General features: G+C 33.8%; 10 protein-coding genes across 10 annotated transcripts; 4 read left to right on the forward strand and 6 right to left on the reverse strand. All coding sequences in view use genetic code 12, as the record gives it.

Moving 5' to 3' along the window:
• Positions 1-76: 76 nt before the first annotated feature.
• Positions 77-3916, reverse strand: CTRG_03420 (uncharacterized protein; the record flags this gene model as incomplete). Its single annotated transcript, XM_002549077.1, has 1 exon — positions 77-3916. One exon carries the CDS (start codon positions 3914-3916, stop codon positions 77-79), a length of 3840 nt encoding a protein of 1279 aa, XP_002549123.1.
• A 357-nt stretch (positions 3917-4273) lies between these two features.
• Positions 4274-5623, reverse strand: CTRG_03421 (tRNA dimethylallyltransferase; the record flags this gene model as incomplete). Its single annotated transcript, XM_002549078.1, has 1 exon — positions 4274-5623. The coding sequence occupies one exon, from the start codon at positions 5621-5623 to the stop codon at positions 4274-4276; it is 1350 nt and encodes a 449-aa protein (XP_002549124.1).
• A 143-nt stretch (positions 5624-5766) lies between these two features.
• On the reverse strand, positions 5767-7500 carry RIM20 (Rim20p; the record flags this gene model as incomplete). The annotated part of the gene is made up of 1 exon (XM_002549079.1): positions 5767-7500. One exon carries the CDS (start codon positions 7498-7500, stop codon positions 5767-5769), a length of 1734 nt encoding a protein of 577 aa, XP_002549125.1.
• Positions 7501-8337: 837 nt separating this feature from the next.
• Positions 8338-10098, reverse strand: CEF1 (Cef1p; the record flags this gene model as incomplete). The annotated part of the gene is made up of 1 exon (XM_002549080.1): positions 8338-10098. The coding sequence occupies one exon, from the start codon at positions 10096-10098 to the stop codon at positions 8338-8340; it is 1761 nt and encodes a 586-aa protein (XP_002549126.1).
• A 1497-nt stretch (positions 10099-11595) lies between these two features.
• On the forward strand, positions 11596-14166 carry CTRG_03424 (uncharacterized protein; the record flags this gene model as incomplete). The annotated part of the gene is made up of 1 exon (XM_002549081.1): positions 11596-14166. One exon carries the CDS (start codon positions 11596-11598, stop codon positions 14164-14166), a length of 2571 nt encoding a protein of 856 aa, XP_002549127.1.
• A 697-nt stretch (positions 14167-14863) lies between these two features.
• On the reverse strand, positions 14864-15388 carry CTRG_03425 (uncharacterized protein; the record flags this gene model as incomplete). Its single annotated transcript, XM_002549082.1, has 1 exon — positions 14864-15388. The coding sequence occupies one exon, from the start codon at positions 15386-15388 to the stop codon at positions 14864-14866; it is 525 nt and encodes a 174-aa protein (XP_002549128.1).
• A 1031-nt stretch (positions 15389-16419) lies between these two features.
• On the forward strand, positions 16420-16782 carry CTRG_03426 (uncharacterized protein; the record flags this gene model as incomplete). The annotated part of the gene is made up of 1 exon (XM_002549083.1): positions 16420-16782. The coding sequence occupies one exon, from the start codon at positions 16420-16422 to the stop codon at positions 16780-16782; it is 363 nt and encodes a 120-aa protein (XP_002549129.1).
• A 71-nt stretch (positions 16783-16853) lies between these two features.
• CTRG_03427 (uncharacterized protein) lies at positions 16854-18155 on the forward strand (the record flags this gene model as incomplete). Its single annotated transcript, XM_002549084.1, has 1 exon — positions 16854-18155. One exon carries the CDS (start codon positions 16854-16856, stop codon positions 18153-18155), a length of 1302 nt encoding a protein of 433 aa, XP_002549130.1.
• Positions 18156-18212: 57 nt separating this feature from the next.
• CTRG_03428 (uncharacterized protein) lies at positions 18213-18746 on the reverse strand (the record flags this gene model as incomplete). Its single annotated transcript, XM_002549085.1, has 1 exon — positions 18213-18746. One exon carries the CDS (start codon positions 18744-18746, stop codon positions 18213-18215), a length of 534 nt encoding a protein of 177 aa, XP_002549131.1.
• Positions 18747-21191: 2445 nt separating this feature from the next.
• Positions 21192-22076, forward strand: CTRG_03429 (uncharacterized protein; the record flags this gene model as incomplete). The annotated part of the gene is made up of 1 exon (XM_002549086.1): positions 21192-22076. The coding sequence occupies one exon, from the start codon at positions 21192-21194 to the stop codon at positions 22074-22076; it is 885 nt and encodes a 294-aa protein (XP_002549132.1).
• Between the last annotated feature and the right edge of the window lie 98 nt (positions 22077-22174).

Consider the following 22174-nt stretch of genomic DNA (forward strand, 5'->3'; position numbering starts at 1 on the left):
AAACAATGCATTTTTCATTAAATACAAAACAACAAAAACAAATAACTAAATAAAATGAAAACCTGCAAAGACACAACTACTTACTCCACATCAAACGCTGCCACCAGGACAACGTCTCTTGTTGACCGTCTTTCTCTGTCTTACCAGAATCATCAGGAATAACAACTCCAGCAACATTCTCTTTACCAAATACCGTTGGTGTTTTCACTGTGGTAGGTTGGGCTACTGAGAACGGACCCACAGCCGCTTGTCCCTTTCTCTCTTCCTCCGCCTTCTTTTCGTATTCTGCAATAGCTTTACTGAACTGGTCTGTCTCATCAACCCAGAGGTTAACACCAATCACTGTCAACAATACCAAACCACTGGTAGCCAAAAGTGATCTCACTACACGGAATGCTTTTCCAGCACCATCATCGTTGTTGACCAACACCAAGTACTTCTTATCCCCTTCGACTCTGCTACCAATAACCTTCCAGTTACGCGATTGCATGTCTTTGACGGCCTCACTGGCTTGTGCAAGCTCCTCCTTAGTAAACTTGTTCAATGCCTTGAAAATATCCTCCTTGGGCAACGCACCCAACGCTTGTTCACTAATAGGCATGACTTCACCGTCAAGTGTCAAAATGCAGTACTTTGACTCGATTCTCTTAGCACGCTTGGAATTGGCCTCTGCCCTCTTGCTCCACTCAAATGCCTCTCTCTCGCGGAGTTTACTTTCCTCTTGTTTCTTGGCCTCTTGCAAATACTTCTCCAACTTAGACTTGTCCACCTCGTGTGACGTGTCACTCAAATGCTTCACTGGTTTCATAATCTTTGGTTTTGCTTCATCTTTGGCGTCGGCACTACGAGAAGCAACAACAGGCTTGGGCAGAGTTTCAAATGCAGAATGCACTGCCAGTCTGACAGCCTCAAAATCGGCACTGCTGCTCTGATTATCCAAGTCAGATATTAACCTCTCAGAGTCATTGTACTGGATCTTGGCTCCACCAAAATCACCAATGTCAAACTTGCTTTCGACAGATGTTGTGTCTTGCACAACCTTCTCCTCGTTGGTAGCAATCTCACGCAAGCTTCTCACCAAGTCTTCATAGAACGTCTCCAACTCGTACGACGTCATTGGCAAATCACCAAAACTGTTGGTGCCATACACACACACCAAGAATGCTGGGTAGAATTCGATCTTGGAGTTGTACGTCTTCAACTGGTCCAATACACTCTTGACAAACAAATAGGAAGACGCAGATTCATCCAAGGACCGCCCATACCGATCAACCATCTCGTTGAACTCTTCTGCTGAAACATTATGGACATCTTTTCTAAACAACAATTCAGAGAACCTCAAGAAGTCCCCCAAAACTTCAAATTCATTTCCTGTCAATAATGTTTCCTGTTTCGCAATAGCACTCTCTGGTTTCTGTTCAGCAACAACTCGTCCATTCTTCTTTAACGATTCAAATGAATCAAACACCAGCTGGCTATTGAGAACAACATCCAACACTTCCGTGTTGTTGCCATTTATGCCAAACAACCGGTTCAATTTTCTTTTCAATCTTAGGAAGTTGAATACGTCTGATGTGTTTGATGCAAGCAAGCTGGAACGTGTGCCACTGGCAGTAAACGAATTTTCAATTTCGGTGTCCAAAACATTAAGAATCTCTTCAGCACTGACTTGCTTGAAAGGTCTTCCCAAAATGCCCTTGAGAATAGCCAACTCTGCGGAAAACTCGTGTATCTTGAGATCGTCTGGAATCTGGACATATGGTTGTGCTTCTGTGTCGACCGTATCTGGTTGGACGACAAGATTCTCTTGTTCTGAAACTGTATCACTGGGAGCCGTGGCAGTGTCAGTGGCGGCAGATTTTCTTGCAAGTTCTTGTTCAAATCTACTGAATGCACTATGGTTGAGTAAAACCGTCTCCAATATTTTGAAACATTCATTGCTGTTGTTCTGTGCAAATTCTTTTAATTTGCTTCTCAACTTCAAGAAACTCTCAATGTCGACATCCGGGAAGTACTCTTCATATTCAAGCATACTCTTCAGTAAGTTATCAAGAGAACTCAACACGTAGCTCTTATCACTAAAATCACCCAACTCCTCCTTCAAGAATCTGATTTCATAAACGTGGTTCTCCAATTCGAGCCAATCGGGAATTTGTTTGTAGAATGAGTTATTCTTGATCTTTGGTGTGATGTGTCGCTTGGAGTCATTGTAGCGAACAATGAGTTCATCCAACGCAACTAAATTGTCACCAAAATAGCGGGAAGCTTCAACAATATTTGAACACACCTGATCGTAGTCTGAACTCAATTCCTTGATTGACAGAACCAACTCAGATGCACTGTTAAACGACTCAAACAGTTCGCCTAGCTCGTCTCTAATTTGTTGCAACACAGGTGCATCCTCAAATGCAGCGGTATCAGTAGGAACACTTGGATAGTTACAGAACCTCTTATACTCTCTCTCCAACACAGGGTCACTGAAGATTTTCTCTGTTAATTCTGGAGTTTGAACAAGTAGATCAAAAAATGTCAAATCACACTGTTTGGAGCTAGGGGTTGGTCCCATGGTAATTTGGTTTTTGGTATCTTCCCAGCTTCTGTTACTAGTCAACATAAAATTCAAGACAAAATTGGTGAGCTTGTCATCAGAAATGTTGTACTTAGGGTTAAACTCGAATTCATTAATGTAAGCTCCTAAATGTACTGGATTAAGAACTTCTTGTTCAGTCAAGGTACGCAAAAGTTCAGAAGCAGCGTTCCCATAAATAGAATTTTCCTTTGATAATTTATACAATTTAGGCGCAAGTTCATAGTAATTATTGGATTCAGGAACAGCACCCATATCAATCAAAAAGTTGTACAAGAAGCAATTTGTCTGAAAACGCAGCTGAGACTTCCAATCAACTTCACCAGTTAACTCATACCAATATTCTTCAACTTGAGATACGTTGTTATCAAACGATAGATCTTGTATTATCTTTTTAATATCATTCAAATTATAACCTTTCAATGACTTTAACTTCTCATTCAAAGCTTTGTAACGTATACATTGAATCAAAATTTTAAAAAATGTTTCGTTAATCTCAGCATTAGAAGACAAAAATTCCTCAAAGCGACCCATTGTTCTTTCAATTTGTTCCGTCAATTCCTTGATTGATGGAAATTTCTCAAAATCAAATTCTTTGTCCAAAGACTCCAATTCCTTCTCAAACATATATAAACCATTTGCAAAGAATATCTTTACTTTCTCAAAATATTCTACCATTGGAATCAATTGTTTTGCTAATCTCTGAGGAAAATCCGGAATGTCACTCAAAAAGTTAATGAATTCATTTTCCATGTCACGGTAATTGTGAACCTTCTCTTTATTCACTTCTTTATATTTTGCATAAAAATCTTGAAACTGACACATATCATTGATAACCTCAGATGCACTTAAATAATCTAAACTTATATTCTTATTGTTGTATTTCCTCTGAATAAATTCTTGAAAATCCTTCAATTCTGGATAAAAATTAAATGTAAAGGTAAGCAGATCATAAATTGATTCATTGTGGATTGCATTAATATTAGCGTCAAATCTTTGCCTATATTCGCCGTAAAGAACATCATCAAGTCTAATACAGTCCAGATTAGGATCAACTAATTCTATAGTTGGAAATAGCTTTTTGAAATCATTGGCCATCTTCAAAAATTCTTTCTTGTCATTATTATCATCTCTGTGAACTGGGGTCTTCTTCATGGTGACAAAATCGATATCATATCTTTCCAGATTTGAAGTAGCCATTGGTCTCCCCAAGTGGACATTATTCTGACTTGATAATCCCACGAATGTAGCAGCATAGTAGACCAAAGGTATCTGCGGTTTATATCTCATAAACCTGGTTGTTTTTTTAATTATATGTCTCAGAAGCATTGTCCTTTATCAACTGTTGGTAAAAAAGAGAGAGAATCAATAGTAAGGGGGAAGATAAGAAAATTGAGGAGTTCAAATATTATCTTTTGTTGCTTTGTACGTGCGTCTGAATTTTTTATCGTGCATTTGGTTGTTTCACAGAATTACACAAACATTCTTAATCAAGTACAATTTACCGCATTCCGCCCCTTCCCTTTCATGATTGTTTGTACAGGGATATGGGGTATGTAATATTTTTTTTTTTTTAAAATCTAAATATCATATTTTCTACGAATGACTCTTCAGAGTTAGTCCGTTAATTGAGCTCAGATACTTTGAGCGGTTTCTACATTAAATGCAAATTTCTACTATCACAGCCTATTCAGAACTAGCTTCTTTTAATTTCTTCAACCTAATCATTTCTTCGTTGTGTTTTCGTTTCTTGATTCCTTCTTCATTCTTTCTATGACGTCGACTTTGGATATGTACATTCCAGCTATGGTCACCAACAGCTACTAGTGGTTTGCCTTGCTTGTCTTTACATATTTCACAAGTGTAATGTTTCCAGTTTTCTTGTGACTCCAAGACTCTGTTACTTTGATTTGTACTTTTCTTAGTGAAAAATTCATGCAATTCTGGAGGAGCTTGTGGTAAAGTTACACCATTGGCACCATTTGATAAAAACTCTTTAGCGATTTGAATTCCAATATCATCAACATTTTGATGCCATACATTCAAGTCAGTTGCATTCAAAATATACAATTTCCCACCATTGACATAATCAAATGCCGACTCCTTATCTAGTTCTGTGATCAATGACTTTTTAATCCATTTTACTTGATATTTAGCGTACTGTCTAGTTCTAATTTTCATTCTCTCAATACCTTCTTTGAATTGTTTTTCATCAACTTGGTTGTTTTCTAGCCATGGAAGAAACTCTTTAAATCCAATGACTTGCCATATGCCTGATGTACACGACGATTCATCTTTCTTGTTATCTTTATAAAAATCATACATCTCTTTAATTTCATCAATTGCTCCTTGTGCCATCATTTTATCAACTCTAACATCCAATCTCTCGTTTAAAACATCAGGATCACAATAAACCCAGAAGAATAAAGTATTATATTTTAAAGAACTTGATTCTAATTCATCTAATTTCTGTTCATGGTAGATCTCAGATGGTTTCTCTCCTCTAGTATAATAGATCTCCAATGCTCTTCTCAATTTTCTATGATCTTGGGGATGAAATTTCTTTGCAACAATAGGATCAACTTCTTCCAAAGTTTTAAACAAAACATCCACTGGTCCATCTAAAATATCCAATTGTTCTTTGGTCAATTCTTTTAAAGTTTTATTTGAATCATCTAATGTTTTATTGTTAAATAATAAAGTTTGCAAATAATAATGAGTTCCACCAATTACAATTGGTACTTTTCCTCGATTATGAATATCATCAATTGATTTTTGAGCATCTTGACTAAACTTATGAATATGATAATCTTCATCCCATGAAACATAATCCATTATATAATGAGGTATTCCACTACGTTCTTCTAAAGGATGTTTATTTGTGATTTGATCAAGCTTTTTGTAAATTTGCATAGAATCTGCATTTATGATCTCTCCGTTAATAGCTTTCGCTAAATCTATGCTGAATTGGGATTTTCCAACCCCTGTTGTACCAACAATGCTTATTATTGGTTTTGACGTCATTCTTCTTAGCATATGTGTCGAAGCAATTGATGATGTGATGTATATCTGATGGATTTTATTTTTTTTTTTTTTCACGTTAACTACGCGCGGTATAAATTCAATATATCTAAATTTCTATATATTTGAAGTCAATGAGGTATATATACTAAATTAACCTAACCAAATTTAATATCGGAATTAGGATTCCATATTCCTGGTTTACTTGTTCTTGGAGAAATCAAATTTGAATCAGAATCATTACTATGACTAACTGGAATATCTATCAGCTGACGTTGTTCATTGGTGACTTTTGCAGCTTGAAATGAATTATTAATTGCCAACTCCAAATCTCTACTTTCAATTCGTCTTTTGTATAAGTACTCTTCACATTCTCGTAATACGTTTGTACCCTTTTCTATAAAATCAGAATAGAATTTAGATCCTTCATTTAAATTGACAATAATCTGCAAGAATTTTTCGTATCCATCCTCTAGAATTTGCAACTTTGATTGCCTTTTCTCTTGTGATGCATTCTTAACTTTGTTGAATTCATGGATAAATTTATTGTTGGCAATATCTATCTTTTGTTCCAAATTTACCTGGAAGTCTCTAGTCTCAGAAATATAATGCAAATCAGAGTCAAATAACTTTAAATGTCTTTCATACACTGGTTCAAAACAATTTGGTTTGAAATCCCCTTGATCACTGTACACTTCTGATCTGTGAGTGTTATACTCTTGTACCAACTTTGACAAGATGTTATTATCTCGACTCTTTATTTCCAAATTGTGGATAAAATCTTTTCTTTCGGACTCCACGGTACTCACTTGACTTAAATGAGCACGCAATTCATTGATCACACTGGATAAACTTTCTGGTAATGCAATATACTGTGAATTTGGAATATGTCTTGATAAAGAATCGAAACCACCCGAGTACACTTCCAAAATTGGTTTTATTTCAACATATTTTTGATAAACAATCTCATCACCGTTTTTGGCTTGTTCAAGATATTGCCTCATTTTTTCTGTTTTGGTAATGAGTTCACTTGCTGCTTCATCAGTAGAAGCTCTGTTCCATCTTGCTGTTCCTTGTCTATCTCTTAACATTTGATCTTCATTTCTGTCCAAATTTATTCTTGTTCTACACTCTTGCAATAAATGATTACATTCAAAGTTTAAATTCTGAATTTCCTTAAAAGACTTTTCAATAAACAGTAAGCCACCGTTTTTCAAGATTTCTTGCGAATGTTGAATTATAGAATCAGGGATATTTTCTGGTTGTTGTATTGAATCAATGGAGGCAGGCAAACCACGTTCATTTAAAAATTTAGTTAACATATTATCCAAACCTTGAATTGGTTCATGAAATTTTGTTCTAATAAAATCATCTTGTCTTTCTCTCATTGCTTGTGCAACATTGATAATGATGTAAGGTAAAAGCTCATTGAATACTGGATGATCAGATGGTGTAGTAATCAATTTCTCTGATTCAAGTGGCTTTACCATGGACACACCCACGATTGGTTTTAATTCATTTTGATTTGGCACAATCTTCAAATATATCAAGTCATTATCCTTTTCAGCTGTTCGCAAACGGGTTTTAATAACTTCAGTTAGACCCAGTAAATCTTCCATAACTAATGAATTCACATACTTTTTACTCTTCAAAGCTTGATCCACAGCCAGTTCTGCAGCTCGTAAATGCGCGACTTGTTCACCATATTGAGCAGCATCTGCAGCAATGGTACTGCTTCTAAAATGAGCCGCCGCTAAGAAATGAAACCTTTTAACTTTCATATGATTTATCCATTCCAATTTAATCAAATCAGATGAGTTTCCATAAACCAATGCTTGCGAGTAGAATTCCGAAGTTTGATACGACAATCTAGATATTACAGAATCCTTCATAGTTGCATTGTTTATCGCCTTTTGCCATATCGTTTTCTTGTGCTTGAGCCAACATAAGGAATTTCAAACATTGAATGGTTTCCATTTGAAAACTTTTAGGTATTTGTAAAATCACAGGATTCTTATCTGCTTCAAGTTCATTTTTCAAATGGCTAATGATGAATTCAAAACAACCCGATGACAACTGATAGTATTGACATGCCTTCTTCAAACCCAAATCTGTATATCTCAGTTCTAAAATAGCTAGTTGTGAATATAAACAAGCTAATTGGAATACAGTGTTTAGTTTTTCAATTTTAAAAGATCGATATGGGAAAGGACCCTTTGGACCATAGCCCAATGTATCATACCACGCAAACTCAATGCAATCATCTGGGAACTTAGACTGAATAGGTTTGATGACGTCATAATATTCAAATAATACTGATTCATAGTCTGAGTTGTATTCTTGTTGCTCAACAATATCTTTGATGTTGGTAATTTTGTTTCGTAACTTTGTCAAACGAACCAAATCTGCTTCAAATACTGATGGTGGTTGAAAATAATTCTTGGTTATAACCTCACTCAATTCATGGCCCAAATCAATAGGACGAGATTGTTTCAATGGTATAAAAAGAAGATTTGAATTCATGATGAATCATTAATGGTTTATCAATTCAGTTCTGCTGGTTTGTGGCAATGTGTCCAGTAAATCGCACGCCGAACGATAAATAATTGATGTCGTTCTTTACAGATTCTTTTTTTTTTTAATTTTTTCTTGTCTTTGTTTCTGAGACAAGTTACTGCGATTTAACATACGAAAATCGACTTGATGGGACGTAAACTTTTACTACACCACTATGTACTTGTACTTGAACTTGAAAGCCCAGTCATTCGTTTATCCAATTCAGCTATTTTATTAACAATATTTTGCATCTCTTTGTCAATTGCATGGTTTTCAATCTCTGATTTCTTCATTTCAATAGTCAATTCCAAATCAACATCTCTTAATTCTTTCACCAACGATTGGAATTCTTGTATCTTTTGTTGTCGTTGATCTTCATAATTAGATGGAAAAATCATTTGACTTGACAAGACTTCATTTCTCTTGTGAAGCGTATGCAACGTTTGGATAGCAGATTCTGCTACTTCAAAATTTTTCGGTAGTTCATAGGCACTATTAGATCCTCCAACTTTTCTATCAATGTTCTTTAATTCTAGGTCAATCTCCTTGATTACTTTATTGTACAATTCTGGATCTAGTTGTTTTACAATTGGAGCATCGAACATATCATCCTCATATTTCTTATAATCAGATTTGATTAACTTGTAACATTCTTCGACAACACCCTTCTCTATGGTACCCATCAAGTCTATTTCATCAAGCTTTCTCAAATTTGCAGGGTTTGGTATTGGCAATGATCTTTGAACAACCTCTGATTTATACAACTCCAGGCCCTGGTCATAGATATTTTGAATACTGTCTGTTTCTTCAGTTCTCTCATGGCTGATGTCATTCGTTACATCACTTGCAAATGTTGGCAATACCTTTCCTCGTTGGTGTTTTGGAGCTGGCAATTTTTCAAATAAAGACTTCACTAATTTAGCAATTTCGGGACGGCTCTTTTTTTGTTCTTTTGGCAAATCCGAAATCGATAAATTTAATTTTCTGCGTTTAGTACTATCTTGTTGATCTACCAATTCCTCTTCTGCTTCAATAACTCTCTTATTGCTGGTGAATTTCTTTTCCCGTTCCTTTCTTCGTTTAGACTCTTCTTTGGCTATTCTGTCGTCTATCTCTTTCATGCTGATTCCCTTAGTTGAAACTTCTCGAGTAAACTTATATTGCTCCAATTGATTATCTCGCGTCTCATCAGTAATATCATAAGGACCTTCAATTGGTTTAATTTCCTGATATATATCAGCATTATAATCAAATTCTTTTCTTTTCTTTTTATTCCTGGTAGTCAACTTTACATTAATACCTGCGGCTTTCATTTCTCTTCTTTTCTGTAATAATGCTATACGTTTACTCTCCTCTAACATTCTTTCACGAGCTTTTCTTTTTGCCTTCTTACCTTGGATATTACCCAATCTTGCTTTAGCTTCAGCCAACATTTCACGTTCCTCATCTGGCAACTCTTCATCATCCGGCATCGCGGGCTTACTTTCTGGATTGAAATTAATTTCCCCTGCTTTGATAGGTCCACTAGACCCGCCAACTGCTGGTAATGTTTCAATACCAGGTCCAGATAACCCTAAATTCTCTTCGTCATCTTTCCGCTGATATCCCGAAACATCATCTATCAATTTCTGGTATCTTTCAACACATTGCACTGCAGTTCTATTCATTGCATTGGATATACTTCTCCATTGGTTAGGGAATATCTTATGTAAGCTTAACAATTTTTCATCTTCTTCTTGTGTCCAATCAGTTTTGTTGATGGTTGGTGATAAATATTCAACCCATCTTGCCTTAACTTGTTTGGCTGATTTCTTAGGTAGTAAGGATGCTATACGCTCCCATTGATAAAGACCATATTTCAGCACAGCTGCTTTCAAGATCTCATCTTCAACATTGGTCCAAACACCTCCTTTCACGTATAATGGTGGTGCCATTGTTGCTGTAATATCGCAATATCTGTACAAACTATGCAATGATTTATTCTTGATATTTTTCTGTGCTGCCGTACAAGAGATTATCGCGGAAAGGTCAAAAAAATAAAATGGAATACGTGTACGGCACAAATTCTCGATGCTGTCAGCGCACAATTCATATAGGGTTCGAGTATTCCTTACCCTTGAAACAAGTGTATCTCGATAATATTAATGTTGCTAGTTTATCTCACATGTAGAATGAAATATTGTTAGTAGCTGTATGACACATAAAAATTTGACATTTCAACATCATAACCTGGTCATATCATAGCAAGTGTTTAACCAGAGAGAAGAAGTCGTATCATTTGTATACTCTTGTTGCATGTGCTATAAACGCAATTTGTACATTTCAATGATAGTGGGTTCATCTAAAATTGACGGTAGATGGTCACCATCTTGAATGTAATTAAACAAGTAGATACTCCAGGTAAAGGTGACTACATATTGGAATCGTTAAATGTAACTTTGCCTAAACTACTGTATTCATTGATCATGGAAAATAGAGTTAATAAAGATCGGCGTTTTGCGACATTTGATGGCTGTAAGATTTTTGAGCTCATTTTTTTTTTTTTCGTGTTTTCTTTTTGGTTAACATCTGGTGCAAGTTGTCCCTCACGAGAATATTTCTTAATTAAGTTAAAAGTTTTTCTCTCTATGATTATGATTATTTCATTGTCTTGCGATTTTCGAACATTCTCCACATTAAGTAAATCTTGTTAGTCGAGGATGGTAAAGAGGTTACTCAATGCATTACACACAAGAAAAGAAATCAGCATGAATCACAATCAATCAAAGTGTTGGTCCATACTGTTTTTTTATTTTCACAGGGGAATGTAGCGTGGTATCCGTGGTAGAGTTTTTCTTTTTTTTTCCATGGCTGCCAATATTATCTCTACAAATCTTGTCGACACTTACTTGATTCAGCAAGTGTGTCGATCTATTAAATCCTTCGGCTGTACTTTTAAGTAGATTAAATAACACTAATTGATGATTTACAGTATGTGGGACGGTGAATTGACAACAGTTAGTCCCACTATAATTTGTCTTTATACGTTTGATCCTCTGATGTAAGATTCACGCTCTTTCTAAATTTTTTTCTTTTCTCTATTAATTTTTTTTTTCTTTCTTTCCTCCTTGTGTTTAATCCAAATAAACAACGAAAAGAAAAAAAAGGGGAATAAAGGAAAATTCACAGTCATAAACTTACAACTATTTCAACAAATCAATGGAAAACATTTTACACAATCTTTAAGTTTTTAATTTTTTTTTTATTTATCATTATTCTTTCTTCTTTTCATTTTATCATAAATTTCCCCTTCTAATTTTAGTTCATTATAGAGATCACGTTGGAATAGTCGATTATATATATATACATATTTTGCTAATCAACTTGCTATTCTTTTTTTTAAAAAAAAAACACGTATCCAATCCAAAATACCCAACATTTCACAGATCTAAATGAATTTATTTCAGCACAAGCATCAGAAATTGATCTTACAGTGCTATCCTGCGGGAAAGGCTACTGACAAGAAACCAAACTCATCCGAGTTGAGTTATTTATTATACTATGCATCCACTAGACGAGTCAAATTAGAAAAAGTCATCAACTTTATCAGAGATAAAACCCAACATGATGTCCATAGAAACCGTACTGGGAATTTACAGGTCACATTAGCTATTGTTCAAGAATTAATTCAAAAGTGTAATGATAACTTAAATGTTTTTGCACTTCAAGTGTGTCAAATTTTGCAGATTATCATTAATACCAAGGAACTCGCTTTATGTAAAAGCGTGGTTAAAACCTTTAGCATCCTTTGTGATAATTTAGATGGTGGTTTGTTTACTGGTGATAAAGAATTTGTCAAGATATTCACGGACGTTTTCCTGATTTTGGCTGGCATTGGAAAAGATAGATCTGGTGTATCTCAATATGACTGGCAAATGATTTCTTTGATGTCCATCAACTATATCTCTAAATGTTTGAGTTACAACCAGACTTGTGGGAAAAAATTCATTGCTTTATCCATCCCAACTTTGATTCAAACAATCGCTACTAACAACTCACAAACTGTTCTTGAGAAGAAAATAAGATCCAATCTTCATGAAGAAGATAATGGTAAGAGATTGTCGCGAGTTCAGCTGCAAAAATCGCAAAGGGTGATAGCACAACAAATTGATGACAATTTTCTTAATGATACATTAACTTTGGTAGATGTCAATGAAGAGGCATTTTCATCCTTGAAGTCATTTTTCAATACTAATACTGCCAGTCAAATATCTGAAGTCACACGTGCAGTTGTACAACATAATATGGTCAATGGAACTGATTTGGAGTGGGGTGTTTTGCTCTTGGAATTGTGTATTACATGGATTCCGGTTCAATTACGTTTTGTCAGTTTATCTACATTGTTGGCTACTTTGGGAAGAATCAATATTGAAGGAAATTCCAAATCTAATTACAACCTGCAATTCCAGTATGCTCGTTATTTATTAGGTTTACTTTCATCTAAAGTCAATATGATTGGTTTGTCTGTATCTGATATTATTCAGCAATTATTAACTTTGCAAACTGATTTGATCTTGAAAACCAGTGATTTAGACAAAAGTGATATTTCAATTTTAACCGATATTTATTCGGATTGTATCTGCAGTTTGACAACACACATTTACTACTACGATCAAGTTCCAGATTCCATCCAAGAAATTTTATTGAAAATGGACTTTGTTTTAGATAGCAGCTTTGTTGACGATACCAATCCCACCATTACAGGTGAACAAATTCATGATGTAATTATCCAATTGTTAGATAACATCTCGAAGATTTTCCTTATTTTAAAAAATAAGACAAGCTCCATTAATCGTAACCATGTTAATTTAGAACATTGGGATATCAGTTTAGGATTGTTGGCTCCTGAGAGTGAATCGGATTTACATGCTAAAACTATTTTGACTACTCATCAACTTATCAGTATTCAAGCTAAATATTTAAAAGTTTTTGATGAGTTTTTGGCAAACGAATTAGTAGTTGGAAAATCTAAACAAAGTTATGATCCAGCATATAGGCAACCACGTTTGGACCCAGGAAGTCTGAACAACGATATTTTACATCATGACAAAGATAGTCAAGAAAAGGGTCATGATTATAGGCAACCAGATGCTAACCAATACATTACCCAGCAACAAAATTTTATTTCCCACTTTCTCATGTACATTGATAAATTCTTTGAAAGCTACGATTCTCCAAACACAGAATTGGTATTGCTTTTGGTTGCAGTGCTGAAACATATGATTAGCATTTTGGGTTTAAACTTTGTGTCCAATTTCATTCCATTTTTCCATCATTGGGTCATGAAGGTGAACAAATCTACTACATTCACACAAAGACAAAAATTCAAAGACACTATTGCCCATATTATCTTGTATTACATTTTGAAAGGATTAGATGAACAATACAGTCATGACTTGCAGAATTATTGTAAGAATTCAAAGTTGTTTAAGCAAATATTAGACGCTGTGGAATATAGAAAATTACATAAATATTGGGTCCATGGTATTGATTCCTCCCCATCTGATTTGGAAAGTACCAAGAGCAACAGAGTTCTTCCAACTGACGTAAATGGTAACCAAATTCCAATTAGGATAAGACCAGAAAATATCGAAGAGTTTGCATGTGGTAACAACTTTTTGATTGTTTGGTTACACCCACAAAAACCATTGCTTACGGAAATTGAGAAATCGCAAATAAGCACTCACATGAGTACATTCAACAATGATTCAAGAAACACCAACAACACTTTTATGGTTGACCAAGGGTCACTGTTTGGATCCGGACCCGGTATGACTGCTAATACGACTGCAAGTGCTGCAGCAGCTGCTTTGGCTCATTCAAGTTCCATAGCAGAAGAAGCTGGTGGACATTTCATACCACCAGCAGATTTCGTTCAACGTTCAGGTTTATCTTCGGATGCCGCCTCATCGAACTCAGAAGCTGGTTTTATACATTGGTTTAGGTTTAGGAACTGCGGGTGATATCACTATGATTCATTCTGAGATTCTTCAATACAGTCAGCATTTCCAAGAAAGAGGATTACCGCATGCAAATGGGCTTACAACCATTTTGAGAACTGTGGATAGTGTTGACTCCACCAATAATGGTTCCATTTATACATATGATAGCAAATACTTTCAATCACCAAGAGTTACAGATTTGAAAGATGCTATGTCGACTCATAGAGGTATAAGGTTAGCAAAACCAAGTTTTGGTGGCTTAAATGGAAATAGTACACATAATGATAATGCTTCTACTACTGCTGGATCCATTCTAAACAGAAATATGACCACTACTGATGTTGATTCTATCTTGCATGGTTTGGAAAGTGAAGATGATGCTGCATTCGTCGTGTAAGGTTATATTTGATTAACTTGGTTTGTTTTCTCCATTTTTTTTTATTTTCAGAGAATTATAATTCATTCTATGTAGAGTAGTAGTTGATATTTATTAAATATATGTTGTGATTAAAACAAAAAGGAATACAATATCAAAACCAATTTGTAATTAAAGAACCAAAACATATTAAAATAATACACTTCTTTAAACAAGACAAAAATAGAAAAGAAAAAAAAAAAATCAAAAAGATATACAATCATACAGACAAATCAATGTCATTCTTTCCTATATTCAAGAATTATGTTGTTTAATTTTTAAAAATGAATATCAAGAAAAGACTTATTCATCATCATCTTCTTCGTCATCATCCAAAGCAGCAAAAGCATTAAAAGCTTTAGTTTGTTTATCTGAAATAATTTCTCTTGGATCAACAGCTTTAGAACTACCCAAATTTTTATTATTTGGTCTAGCTCTAACAGTACCACCATTATTTGAATTTTCTCTAAATTTATTTCTTTCTTCTATACCTTCACCTTCAGCAAAAGAAGTTTTCTTTGGTTTAGCTAAAGTTGCCCAACCATCTTCATCAACAAAAGCTTCTGATTTTTTTCTTAAATTTGGTCTAGCTGAACCAACAGAACCTTTAGATTGTCTTCTTCTATTCATATGATGATATGATCTTTCATGTCCATGTTCATCTATATAAGTATCACCATTATTCCATTTCTTTTGATGTTGATGATGTTGTTCAATAGATTCTTTAACTTCATCAATTAATTTATTGAAAGCTTCCAAAATTGGTGGGTTTGGAATATATGCTTCTGATTTCAATTCAATCAATTGTTCTTCAGTGTATTTAGCCATTGTTTAATACTAGTTGATTATGGGTCTGGTTGTATATGGTTTAGGATTTATATTTCAAAACTAAACTTTTTTTTTTGTATTGTATTGTCTTTGTTAAGAAAGAAAAAAAAAAAATTTTTTTTCTCCTACTTCGCTAAGTTTTCGGATTTTTGGACACGGCGCACACGACTTTAATGGAAATTGTTCCAGTTCAAGGAACATCAATAGTCAGATCATTGCTGGGAGTTAATGTAGGGCTTTGGATACAACAAGAAGGTACAGAGCTGTTGGATTTTAAGGTTGTTAATGTATCTAATATGTCTTGAATATTTTTTACTGTTTTTTTTTGCACACTTTTAATCTGGAAATATTACAAAATTGTTATTAAATTAGTAATAGTTTTGAAGCTACAATCCCATGCTCTTTCCTTGTCACTTATCATTCGCCAATAGACATAGATACAACGCTAAGAGGTTAATTCCTCTGTGCATTTGAAAAGTTAAAACGCGTCACGTGACTTTAATAATAATATGTTTAGGTCGCAATATTTTGGGAAATATTTAAAATTTCAACCTTTGTAAGGTACTACTTGAATCATATACAAACAGTGGTTACTATTTCATAACCTAGATTGTTTATAGTTCTAAGAATTAGTTAAAGCACTGTTCATGTTAAAATCAGTTGAGTATAAAATTGCAAAACAGGAACATAATCACGATATCATATATAGTTATGATACTGTTTTGTTTTTCTCTTTGGCATTGTTTCAAACTTGTTATAAGTAACAAACTTCATGTAAAAGTGAAAGGGTATTTAATTTGGCATGAAATCCCTAGGTTTGTATAAGTTCTTTATTTATTTGTAAATTTAGTCCAGTGGAAGACACATTGACTGTAAGTGTAAAACAAGTTCAATTTAGGAGAATGCTTTTGAGGAATATATTTCGAGGATCTAGTAAACCATTTAAGTTTCAAATATGGAGTCATCCAACATATTATATTGGTGAAATTCAGAGTAATTTTAATTGATATGGACTGTTTCTAATAAGGTCAATGACAACTTGTACTGAAGACAATTCCAGCATCGACCAGGAAGCAATGAAAAATGAAAAAGAGACTGGTCTGATAAATCCCGGAAAGACAAAAGTTAATAAAGATTTACTTGCAATTCTACCACATAGATCATTACATTATCATGTCAAAATACCAAGAGAAATAATTGATAAGGACTTCATTGACAAACTCATCTTGTTTGTAACATTTCCTAAGCATCCAACAACTGGTGTATCTACTTTGACAAAAACCCAAAGGGATATGTTGTCAATGCTGAAATTTGTTTTTAAGTACAATGGACTGTTGAAAGCTTTTGAAGAAGACCTAGCATGTCTGAAGACGAAGAATAAAAAAAAAAAATAAAATAAAAGAAGAATAAAAAGAAGAACAAGAGGAAATTTGACTTAGGAAGTTTAAGTGTAGAAGAATTTCAGATGGGATTCGATCAATATGGAATTCAACCACCAGAATTTGAGGAATTCGGAGAATTCTATGAATTTGAGGATATTTTGGATATTGAGGAATCAGATGAAAGTGAGATACATGCTTGGTGTGAACCACTTGGTGCCTTGAATGATATTCTTGAAAAGAACCCTAAACTTTTAAAAGGGATGTCTAAAAAATTAATTCCAAAAATGAGTTATTGTGATACATTATTGATATTTTTTGAAAACGGGTTTCATTTGTTTTTGGAAGAATTGAAATGGTTAGACAAGGACTATAACTTAAAAAATTTTCATTCAAGAAAGAAGTTTTATAAGAGGCTTGAAAAGAGGATGAGAAAATTGCATAAGTTTATGTCTACTGATATTGAAGTTGATGGCGAAGTTTTCACGAAGTTGATAACATTTGCTCGTTTTGCTTTTATAAAGGATACGATCAAAAGTTCCCACGATATCACTTTGAGAGATATTAGGATAATCTTAAAAGATCATCACTATTCGGCTTATGCTGAGATATTTAAGTCCAACTACAGTGATTATAAAGAAAACTCGTACTGGGATAACAGAATTTCGCTCAAAAATCTGAGATTCTTATACGAATTTTTACTTGAAATGGATTTGGTTCCGCGATTAGCTAGCTATTATGAACTTGCACCATTATTGTTCAAGTTATCAAAAGCAAACAATTTTGCTGCGAAAGCTTCTAAAGAATTTTTGAAACAGTTAACACTTTCAGAAATTGTTGATTCAAAGAATGTCACAAAATGCATAAATATGAATGATTCTTGTTCCAACTATCAAATCTGTGAGGATAAATTCACCAATTTTGTCTTGAACTTTATGTTGACTACTAACAGAAGCTGGGAAGATACCAAAAACCAAATTACCATGGGACCAAACCCTAGCTCCAAACAGTGTGATTTGACATTTTTTGATCTACTTGTTCGAACTCCAGAATTAACAGAGAAAATTTTCAGTGACCCTGCATTGGAGAGAGAGTATAACAGGTTCTGGAACTATCCAAGTGTTCCTACTGATACCGCTGCATTTGAGGATGCACCTGTGTTGCAACAAATTAGAGACGAGCTAGGTGAACTGTTTGAGTCGTTTAATAGTGCATCTGAGTTGGTTCTGTCAATCAAGGAATTGAGTTCAGACTACGATCAGGTGTGTTCAAATATTGTTGAAGCTTCCCGCTATTTTGGTGACAATTTAGTTGCGTTGGATGAACTCATTATTCGCTATCATGAAGTCAATAAACTGGAAAATGAAAGTATTATTAATACCGAATAAATAGTCAATAAAATATCGTTTATTTAGTTTGGTTATCTATTATGTAGTGGACATGTATTACTTCATTTCAACTTCTTGGGTTGGGAATTCTGTCATATCTTTGGAAATTCGTATAAATTTCATAACTGTAGTAGCACCAGTAGTTCCATTCCAATCTCTTACTCTTTCAACAGTTAATTTATCACTTATATCAGGAATTTTAAACCCAGTTTTATAAACATCTAAATCATGTTTTAATTTTTCTTCTAATAAATTTTGTCTATTTGTTGGAGGTCTACCTTTTCTTCTTTCAGATTTTAATTTTTCTAATTCTTCGTTATTTTGATTAATAAAATCTTCAATAATGGTTTTCATTTCATCAATTGAATATTCTTCTTTGGTGGAATCATCTTTAAGAATATTTTGAATGAAAAATACAATACTTAATTCATTTGATTTTCTTTCTAAAGATTCTAATTTTTTCAGTTGAATTTTTTTCTCCCTTAATGTTGCACGATTTAATTGCTTGAATTTACGTCCTTTAACATGGATGGCACCTGTTGATTTAGATACATTTTTCGTAACTTTACTAAGATTATGTGCTAATGGCATGGTGTGTAATATAAGTAGATATTAAGAAATGATATTGATAAGCGATGAGGTTTTAGAATTTTTTTTTTTTTTGTTTTTCGCTCTATAATTTTATTTTTTGTTCCCTTGAGATGGGATTTGATTTTGTACACATATTAAGGTAAGGCTGGATTTGAAGATAAACATTCAAAACGAAATTAAAGCACATAATCGGTGAGTGAATTAGAGACACCGTTTCAAAGTAGGCAGTTTCAAAGGGTTAACCGATCTATCTGCCGTGGGTATGCAAGTGTTTAAACCACAATGTTGTAGATGAGATCGAGTTGGTGATGCAGTTCTGAATCTAGATTTGTGATGAAATTCAAAACGATATATTCAAGATGAAACAGTTAAAATACAGTTCCTGAAATTAATCTTCAGGTTTGAACAACTACGACAACGTGAGATATTATCGTTATAATATTTGAAACACGCTATTCGGAAATGTAAGGAAGCAAAAGAAAAAAATAATAATATAAGGTAATAAATTATATTCCCCTCATAACCGCCTTATGGCTGGTAAATCTAGAAATAGCATTGAGCCATAATCCGTAGATGTTAGTCGAATCAGTGAAAAAAAAAAAAAAACAAAAAGAAAACGTTTTCCTCAGGTAGGAACGCAAATTGATGACAATAGTAAGATGATTAATATGCTATTAGTTTATGCGTAATGAAACGTTTTGTTCAAGAGGCTCATAAACTTTAATTTATATTGCCCAGTGAAACATTCTTGATGCAAATCAACATAAAAAAATTTAAAGGTGGAGGAAGTTAGTTTCCACTTTTTCCGATCGAATGTTCAAATAAAAGGTTGTAAAACCACATAATGTAAGGTGAATAAAAAAAAAAAGAAATAAACAGAAGGTTAAATTAAGCGCAAACCCTCGAAGTGGTAAATATAACTAGCCGATCTAATATCTGAATAACATTCTTCATCTCAATTGCAAAATGGTCAAATTTTCAACAACAACAAAAAAAACAAAGTTCCATTCCTGGTGTGTGTACCAATTTCCTTAATAACAAACCTGTGGTTACGGACTTGCATGAAGAATTTAGTAGGGACTAAAAAGAAAATTGTTTGTTTTCCTTTCGCTCCTAATGTAGAAAAAAAAAAGTGAAATGTTGGTCAATTATATCCGACACCTTCTACTACATCATCTTCTTCTACTTCTTCCATGCATAATAGTTTTTTTTAAAAAATATTATAGAAGATTCTTGTGGAATATTAACTGTAGTCTAAAACGAAATTAATGCAGATTGCACTGGCTATAACTTCATCGAAAATTTTTTTTTTTATTTTGTTTTTACTTGTCCTTCTCGATGATGAAGAAAAGCTAGCAATCAGAAGAAATTGATCTCCATAAATTAGTCATAAATAAAAGGTAACAAAAATTAACCACTGACAGCTACCCTTGTTGAACGGGACAACAGACACTAAACTGTGGTGGTTATCTCCTTCAACCGATTGCGTCATATACTAAGCCTGTCTAATTTTCTTCAAGGAGATTTAGACCTTAGAGATCTTAATTAACAACAACAAGCAATAACAAACAACCATCAAGTAAAACAACAAAAAATAAAAAAAAACCACGCTATATTTACATATAAGAATAAAGTTACGGTGTCCCCCACCGTGGCGGACAATTACGGCCGATTACCCTCAAGTCCAGTCCCCTATCATTGAGAAAGAGAGACAGGAAAAAAAAAGCACGCAATTCCTCTGTCGAAAGGCTTAAAAATATATGAAAAAAATTGCTGTGGGTTCATACGAAATGTGGTACAATAAATCAAAAAAGTGACTTTATTTTATTTCTGTTTTTTTTTGCTTTCCATGTGCCTGCCCTTCTTTTTATTCGTCTTGTTGTTTGTTTCATTTCTTCTTTCCCCCCTTTTCCCCCCATTTTCTATGCGATTTATCACCCAATACAATATACATTTATTGCCCTTGATACTATAAATTCGGAATTCTTGATTGATTCTACGTTGGTGTTATCTCCGTACTGCACACAAACTCACACACACATATACTAAAAATTTATAGGTGTGGTAGTTCACAAACCAAAAACAGGAGTAACTTAGTGAAATATACAAAAACTAAAAAAAGAATGACCACTTTAATCTAGTTACACAAAAACCCGTTCCCACCCAACAACGTCGTGTACAGTGGCAAAATAAACGGTTACGTTAAACAGGAAAGAAGAAAGAAAGAAAAAAAAAAAAGAAAGAAAAAAAAAAGAAACCAATGTTGATAAAAACTGCAAATACTTTAAACTAAAAAAACAAAAATTGAAAGAAAAAAAAAATTTATAATTTATATATTATTTCATTTTTATTCCCTTGATTCTTTGTTGTTTTTTTTTTTCAATTATTTATATATATATATTCTTGATCCTATTCATCTATTTTTATTTTGTTTATTATTTTATTATGACAAACAATCAACTTGATTCAGGTAATTCACCAATAATGACAACAGCTTCACCTCCACCATACATAGTATCTCCAAAAACATACTATGCCAAATCACGACATCCAAACTATTCATCACTAGACCAAACAATACAATCACAACCACAATCTCGAACAGCCACACCGTCAAGATCATCATCACCTGTCCCTCCCGTCGAAGAATTAGTATATGACTGTTTTTTACATTCAATAGGGAAATTACAAGACCCAAATAGAATCAAAATGACTCAAGCATTCACCGATTATGTTTCAAAAACCCACATCACAGAAAACTTGGATTTTCTAGTAAATTTACTCAAATACCAACATTGGTTAGAACAAATTCATGAAGCAAGCCAGCTTTACTATCACAAATTGGTCAACAGTTTAAGCGACTTAAATATATCCCACCAGATTTCTCAAGAGATTATTGCCTCTGAAGATAAGAGTCCTATGGTTTTTGCAAAAGCAAGAAAGCAAGTTATGCAACTTTTAATGGAAAATTGTACAGAATTCGGCTCATATGTAAGAAAGCAACTAAGAGAAGAATTACGTACTCCTCAAGATTCACCAAATTTATCTCCTATTTCACCACCATTCTCACCGACATTTTCCCCTACTGAACTCCGAAACAATCCCGTTGTACCATCCAATATACCGAGATCAAAGCCTAGGAATATAACCACAGTTTCCAATGGCACAAAAAGTGCACTCAACAGCAACCAAACCAGTGCAGAGGTGTCATCCAACTCATCATCTGTTTCATCCACAACATCATTCTTGGGTCAATTAAAAATTGGCAAAGAAGCAACAGCTACAACTTCAAGTTCATCTTCCTTAAAATTTTGGTCAAGGAAGAAGTAACCATGCTTGTAATATATTACTATTATTATTATTATTATTATTAGAGATTTTATAGACTTATTTTTTAATACATTTAATGAATCAATTGAATGTTTAAA

The sequence above is a fragment of the Candida tropicalis genome (assembly GCF_000006335.3).
Source record: "Candida tropicalis MYA-3404 genomic scaffold supercont3.4, whole genome shotgun sequence".
NCBI lineage: Eukaryota > Fungi > Ascomycota > Pichiomycetes > Serinales > Debaryomycetaceae > Candida > Candida tropicalis.